The 7,845-nt window shown below is 34.9% G+C and overlaps 1 protein-coding gene and 1 long non-coding RNA gene across 2 annotated transcripts; one reads left to right on the forward strand and one right to left on the reverse strand.

Annotated features, from left to right (window-relative positions):
• The first annotated feature begins 1,994 nt into the window (after positions 1–1,994).
• On the forward strand, positions 1,995–3,404 carry LOC133675657 (protein JINGUBANG). Its single transcript, XM_062097107.1, has one exon. The coding sequence runs from the start codon at positions 2,108–2,110 to the stop codon at positions 3,326–3,328; it is 1,221 nt and encodes a 406-aa protein (XP_061953091.1). The 5' UTR covers positions 1,995–2,107; the 3' UTR covers positions 3,329–3,404.
• A 665-nt stretch (positions 3,405–4,069) lies between these two features.
• Positions 4,070–7,483, reverse strand: LOC133675531 (uncharacterized). Its single transcript, XR_009835438.1, has 2 exons — positions 6,984–7,483; positions 4,070–6,891 (listed from the first exon to the last, which is right to left on the reverse strand). It is a non-coding gene; the product is annotated as an uncharacterized LOC133675531 (long non-coding RNA).
• Between the last annotated feature and the right edge of the window lie 362 nt (positions 7,484–7,845).

Raw genomic sequence — 7,845 nt, forward strand, 5'->3', positions numbered from 1 at the left:
TTATCTTCCTCTCCATCGTTGTTAAATGAAAGAGTTCTGGTATTTATTTTATCCTCGCTGTAGTAACATGCATGTTATAAGGTATGCTAGAAATTGTTTTCTTTTCTTTCACGTAAGCATGGCATCTTTTATAAAAATTATTCATGAATATCATTTTTATGCAAAAAAGAAAAGAAAAAAGAATATAATTCATTCAAGATGGGTTTAATTCAGATGATTCTATCCAATCACAGCAACGAAAAATGGGACTGGATAAGAATTAAGAATCACCAGCTCCCTCTAGCGATCCAGCCTACGAAATGAGGAAATCCTACTTGATTTGCACTGCACCCATTTACGCTAACAGCTCGTACATGTTTTGCACATTCAAAGAAGTGCAGTATAATTGAAAGACATCTCACCAGCGCCCACCACACATGAAATTGCTTGAGAGGATACATTAATCCAATAATTTTCAAAGCAGGCATCATTTTCTTTCCTATTTCTCTTGTCCCACTGCATTTTATCTAAGATATTACAAGCATATATACCTACCACAGATCCCGTACTTAGGTGAAAGGAAAAGTCAGGCTCATACAGCTATACAAGGGTAGGGAAGAAAAAGAAGGAGAATTTATTTCCCAGAGAACAGTACTCCGAACGATTTCCCAGCTGATATAATCAATGGTTCTACTTATTCCATGCACTTCTCTTTTTCTCTGGGAACAAAGTCCCAAATTATTAGTCATTGGCCTCCATGTATGAACAAATCTAACCATAAAATGCAATGCTATGAAGTCAAATGGCTAACAAATTTAGGGAGACGCAAATTTGGAGATAAAAGGGATATGCAGCAGCTGTGCTAAGACTAGGTCCCAGCTAGCTCACATGTACTGATTCCACCTAGTCTATGATGCCATTCCTCTCTCATCAGTTTTTGTGAATACTCAAATGGGTGGCATGCGCTTTGCAGCTCGTGAGGTTGATTTTTTTGTAATATGTTTTAAAGCATAAGAAAAAATTTGTGATTACACAGCCCTATACCCTGTCGAGTCTAAAAAGTAATGACAATAATTATATCGATTCTAAAAAGAAAAAATGATAACGATGAACTAGAAAACAATAATTAAAAAAAATTTAAAGTTGAATTTTAAAATAAAATAATATTAAATAAAAAATTTAAAAAACAAAAAATATAAAAAACAATCTCATGCTAATCTGAGTTAGCATGGCAAACTCGGTTGAGTCAACCTCGTAAAAAAAAATTAAAAAAATAAAAATAAAAACTCAATTTTTAATAAATTCAATGTTGAAAGATGAACTAAAAAAATAAAATAAAAAATATTAGTGTCAATCCAAGTTAACATTTCATACCATTAATCTAGGTCATGAGACTGGAATCACCACAAAAAAAAAACTTAGAAAGTCCATTAATCCAAGTTAACATTGAATGATAAAATTCAAAAAAAAATTCAAAGCAAAAAAAAATAAAACAAATAAAGACTAAATTTAATATAAATATAAAATGAAATAAGATAATATAAAATGAAATAAGATAATTTTTAAAATATAAGGACTAAATTAAATTTTTTATATAAACTTTAAAACTATCACCTATTTATAGTTTTTATTATTATTTATTCCCTTGTCTTTCAATGTTTTTTCTTAGTTGATAGCTAAAAAAAAATGATGCAATTACACCAAAAAAAAAAAAACAAAGCTTCATGATAATTTTTTTAAAAAAAATTGAACAATATCTCAACAATAAAACAACATGGAATTGTCGTCCACTATTGAGAAAAACTACGAAATTAATTAAGTTTATTCGTCAAGTTCAATTAAACATCTTTGTCAAAATATGGTACATTTTCTTCGTACATAAAACAAAGAGGTCTCTATCAAATTATCATTGATACAGACCTCAAGCTTTTTCTTTTTTAAAAAAAAAAAAAAAACTCAATATGTATAAAGTCCAACTGGGCCACTTTGCCAAACATACATAAATTTCTCTTGATTTAATTATCTCGTCTCTCTAATCACTTACTAACCCTGATTAAATGATTGTTTTCCTCTTTATATTTAACCCACTTCACTTTCTTCCTCCCAGTGTTTCTCCCCCCTCTCTAACATGGGAATCATGTCATTCCACCAGACTAGTTACTCAGATTATGATTCTCAATCACACTCTGGCCACCTTCAGGCAAACCTGCCTACACTTTGTTCGCAGCCAAGCCTCCCATCAGTACCTTTCCTCACCTCAAAACCCCATCATCGCCACCAAGAAATCCTATCGACCACCCACCACCACTGCGTCGCCACTCTGAAAGGCCACTCCTCTTATATATCCTCACTAACCCTCGCAGGAAAGTTCCTTTACAGCGGCTCTGACAAAGAAATACGACTGTGGAAGCGAAACCCTTTAGATTCTGAAATAGATCAGGAAAACCTAAGCAACAACGTAGTGGCTGTGGGTAACGGTGCAGTGAAGTCTCTGGTAGTTTTGGCAGAAAAACTCTTTAGTGCTCATCAAGATAACAAAATCCGAGTATGGAAAACGAATAACCAGGAGAGTACTAGTCAGCAGAAGTACACACGTTTGGCCACTTTACCAACACTTGGTGACCGTGCCTTTAAGAGTCTGTTGCCAAGGAATCAAGTTCAGATTCGAAGGCACAAAACATGCACATGGGTTCATCATGTTGACACAGTATCTGCACTTGCCTTGTCGAGTGACGAGTCCCACCTCTACTCCGTTTCATGGGATCGGACAATTAAAATATGGAGAACGAATGACTTCAAGTGTTTGGAGTCGGTAGCCAATGCTCATGACGATGCTATAAATGCAGTGGCATTGTCGAATGACGGGAATGTTTATACCGGATCGGCCGACAAGAAAATCAAGGTGTGGAGGAAAAGTTCAGAAGAGAACAAACACTTCCTGGTTGCCACGCTAGAAAAACACATGTCTGGGATTAATGCCTTGGCGCTAAGCACTGATGGGTCTGTTTTATACTCCGGCGCGTGTGACCGATCAATAGTAGTATGGGAGAAGGATGATGATGGCAACATGGTGGTTTTGGGAGCCCTTAGGGGCCATACACAGTCCATATTGTGCTTAGCTGTTGTCTCTGATTTGCTGTTTAGTGGTTCTGCAGATAAAACCATTAGAATTTGGAGAGGTGTTGATAGAAGTTACTCTTGCTTGGCAGTTTTGGAAGGGCACGGAGGCCCTGTCAAGTGCTTGACGGCATCAATTGACCGTTCCTCATCTGATGCATCGCTTCTTCTTTACAGTGGGAGTTTGGACTGTGATATCAAAGTGTGGCAAATCAATGTCCCTCTTCTATAAAAGATTTCTTAAAATTTGGAGTCTCGACTGTACTTTTTGTAAATAGAAATGGAGAGATTGCTATACTTTTTTGTTCTTTTTCTTTTTTATCATCGCTTTCCATCTTTCCCCTATCCTGGGTTAGCTACTCCCTGAGATGAATTATTATTGTACGTGCACGATTTGAAACTAATGATGCATTAGAGTTGATTTGCTCATATGTTGATAGCAAGTTTCTGCTTTTAAGGTTATAACTATATATTCCGCCGTTTTATCTTCTATACAGTCCTGGTAGCTTCCATGACTGTACATAAGATACCAACTCCTACCGAGTTACAATATTTCCTCAAATACGGGTGTGTTGTCACATCGGTGGTTACGAGTCCTTGAAATTTTATGTAACTTGTTAGGAGTTGGTGCTGCAAGAGAAATTTTATGAAGCTTTACCCACATGAGAAAGGAGACGTGATGGCATGCATACCCCTCTCTTGCCTGCTTCTTTCTGAGAATTGAACCTCCTCTGTCACCAACTCTTTGGATAGTTTTCTATAATTTATGCAAAGAATTATAATTGCTTTGTGGGGCTCGATGACAGAGAGAACAGTAAGGTCATAGATGATACTTTAAATTATAGAGTGCTGACATTTACACTAATTTTTATATTCATTTCCTAAAACTGCCAACGCATTCAACATTTAGCTTAGGTTGGAATTGTGATCCTACCTATAAAATGAATCCAACTTTTGATTTTAAAATACAGAATAAAAAATAAACATTGAGCTACTTTATCCTATTCAATAAAAAGGTTTCCCCATGAGTGGAGAGGCTAAAGTAAGCTTTCATATTCATAACAACCAGGAAGCATAAGTGAATTACAGATATACAAGAAATCTTCCAGGTAGCTGACCTTATTTCTTCTTTGATGAGGTTGAAGCATGGGGGTTCTGCAACAGTAAAGAATCGCAATATCAAGAAGTCTATATTCATCCCAATAACTCCAATATGGTAGTCCTCTCCTTAATTTCCTGCTAAAATTGAAAAATAATGTAGAGGAAAAGGGTTGTATATAATTCAAGTGAAGATGTTTTTTCCAAGGCAGTTGCATGCGATAGAAGAAAGAACCAATGGCAGAAAAAATAAGCGAAGCAAATGAATACAGAAAAGTTCCATCACTCTCAATTTTTGTCATAAGAAGCAAGTTCCTTTCTTGTAAGGTGATAGTGGGAATTAAAAGATTCATAAATATGACAGACAAACGAAATATTTTGACAACGAAACATTTTAGACATTATATTATTGTAGATGAAAACAATAGAGAAACCAAATAGAATAAAGAAAGGCAAAATGATTAAATATTAAATGGGAAAGTGGCTTTCTTTACATATAATTAATCTGCCAAGGCATATGCAGTGTTTAAGGTATATCTATCCTAGATATCTTGAGATTAATTATCCTTTATAAGAATCATCAGTGGTTTGACCTACTTAAAGAAGTTACAAGTGGAAGAGTAAGTTAGGTAAAAGTCGTTTTTTCCTAGACGGCCATTATTCTAGCCTACTCTTCCCGCTGGTACCCTGGTTTCAAAAGCCACTCCTTTATTTTAGGCAGAGGATATTAGAGGGATCTGAAGATGTGAGACTCGTCTAATAAATCCCTTAAAAATATATATAACACTGTCCTTCTCTTTAATCTCCTCAAACTTTCTACCTCCCTAAACTTGGGTAACGTGTTCCCATAATGCCATCACCACATGGAAGAGAAAGATTATCAAACAAAAAGAAAAGAGACTTTTAACCTAACTATGAAATAAATAAAAGCAAGCAGTCAACTATTGTCCACAAATAATGACATTTACCTGAGTATATAAACTTACAAAAAACTTGAACAGTTGAATGCTCAAATCAATGGCTGTCATCAGCAATGATGCCCTGACAACTGGCATGGAAGATGCCATAGTGAAACATGAGGTCCCTCTACCATTATGCAAATGAGAGACGAACTGCCGCATCAGTCCATAATTGAATTACTATTAGGGATTATCCTCATAGCTACCCTATTTGAATTATTTCATTTGATTATTACGTTTTCTTGCACGTAATGCTAAAATAAAAACCGCATGCAAATAGAAAACCAAATTGCTTCTTACAAGTTAGTGATACTTAAATCACACCGTTCCTACTAATTTATCAGGTATAGTTAAAGTATAATAGAAATCGACAATTTGTAACTTATTTCACATAATATAAGATTTATTGAGGCATATGCATATGCACATTTGTGTACATGAACCAAATTCCCTTGATTACTCAATGACAGATGATTTGATGAGCAAGGAGCTGCAAGAAAAAATTCATTAATTTGCAAGCAGGAAGTATGGATCTGCAACTGTGTTGCATAATGAGAAAAGTTGATTCTAAATATTGCAAGATACCAAAGAGTTTAGGCTTCCAAAGAGATTCTCCTTGCTTCCTTGCTGTGCAGTTCTTTTCACCTGCTTGAACTCGTCCTGAATATTTTTAGCTCATGAATCAGGATTGATTCTACAGGAAAACCGCCCTTAAGGAATCCACAGAAAGGGAGCTTCGTGTTTGTCTTATTTTCAGTTTTCAGACAGATCACTTCAGACATATAGTTCCTCAACTTTGGAGACGTTATTTCTCCCTCGAAACTATAAACACAGCATGTTCTACAAACTCCAAAATAAAAGCCAAGTTGCTCTGTTCTTATGAGCAAATTTACAAGTTTTAGTTGATGCCTTGAATAAACGTTGTATAATATCAAGCAGAAATATAAGTCGTCACATATACATATCAAAAGATTAATTAAATCAATGAATGAAAATTGAGTGGCCTGAATTGATAATACAGCAATAGTACCTGAGCGCAGTTGCAATACTGATTCGCCCATCAATTGGAGTGACCTCTCTGCATTTCTTACTTCCTCCTGCTACATATAGGAAGATTAGTGATACCTCATGTATTCGACAGATTAAGAAAAACATTATGTATACAGCAGGCTATTCATTCTGAGATTAGAGCCATTAAAAAGCACAAAAGTACTTGAAGGTGATGGGCATCAGATTATTGTAATAACCTCTACCTAGTATGGTATTGAAGTTTTGAACTTAATTAAAATTTTTTCCTTCAGTCTATAAACAAGGCTTTTATTATACCAGCAGTGTATCATTAATCAGAGTCCTTCGAGAATTTATAAAACCCAATCTTTAGCTTCTATGAGTGGTGAGTGACATGTTAAATCACAGATTCCAAGGTAACCACTGACAAACAGAGAGACAATCCATGAGCTACAAATAGATTGCTGGAGAAACTTTTCCTGTTCAGAACTTGAAACTCTAGAAAGCAACTAATTAGAACATATATGGGCTTCCTCCTTATAAGTAAACCATTAAGAACTTCTATCAACGACAATAAAATATACAATATCAATTTGTCAACACCTGAGGATCATAGATTCACACTTGAGGGTTGACGCTTGAGATCTGAAAAAGATTCACACTTGAGGATCATAGCCTTTTGCAGCTATGAACAACCCACCATCGCGAACCAAATAAAGACAACACCCCGCTGAAAAACAAATGAAACAAGTGCCCCCAGTTTTAACACTAAGCTTCCTTAGAAGAGTATACGACATTAAGTTAGAAAGCTATTATAGTTACCTAAAATTCTCATTTCTGCCACTGCTCTGGCTACTGCTACATCAAATTTCTCTCTAAAAGAAACTTTCTTCCCTAAATTCTGTCCTATAGCAAGAAGTGATGAAAGAGCAAATACCCAAAAACATAAAGTCAAACACAAATTTTGGCAGCTACAATGTGTCTAAAGGACACTAAAAATGTTATTATTCAGACAGTTAAATTTTATGTTCTTGTGTGTGTATGACGCATCTGGTTCCACTGAAGAAGAGTATCAACATAGGGGCGGATTTGGTCTTTCTGGCGGCAAATGAAGGTACCGGAACAAGAAGAATTATGAGTTCTGGTAACGGCGGCCGTAGTTAGCGATTCTGCGGTGATTGTGTGAAGAGGAAATGTTTTTTGTTTTTATGATGGGAAGTTGTTTGATGAAAGTCACGGGAGAGAGAGGAAATGGGACGTTAGGAGCTTGGCAATGCCAACCCAACATTTTTGTCGCTTTTTAAAAAATTAAACTGTAGAGCCAGTTTGAGACACAATCCACCATGAATTGTAGAGCCGCATAGTATTTTAATTTTTATTATTATTATTATTATTTTGGGCTACTCAATTGGTTTGGATATTTTTTTTAATTTTTATTTGTCGAGATGGTTTTTGTAAAGTCAAGAAATTATTTTGGATCCTGGATAATGTTTAATTTGAAAAATAAAATTTAATTTTATTAATTTAAAATAATTAAAATTTCAGAAACAAAACAAAAATATCAATCTTTTCTTTTTGACAAATTAAAATATAACTAAAAGGAGTTAGTGTTTTACTGTGGACTGCACTTCCTTAGGGTTTTTTTTTTTTTAAGGTTATCTAATTTTTTTTAGCTTTTTTTTTA

Source organism: Populus nigra, chromosome 16 (genome assembly GCF_951802175.1).
Source record: "Populus nigra chromosome 16, ddPopNigr1.1, whole genome shotgun sequence".
Classification (NCBI taxonomy): Eukaryota; Viridiplantae; Streptophyta; class Magnoliopsida; order Malpighiales; family Salicaceae; genus Populus; species Populus nigra.

Excerpts from the sequence above, each read along its gene's own strand:
- LOC133675657 (XM_062097107.1), top strand. The coding sequence starts at position 2,108 with ATGGGAATCATGTCATTCCACCAGACTAGTTACTCAGATTATGATTCT.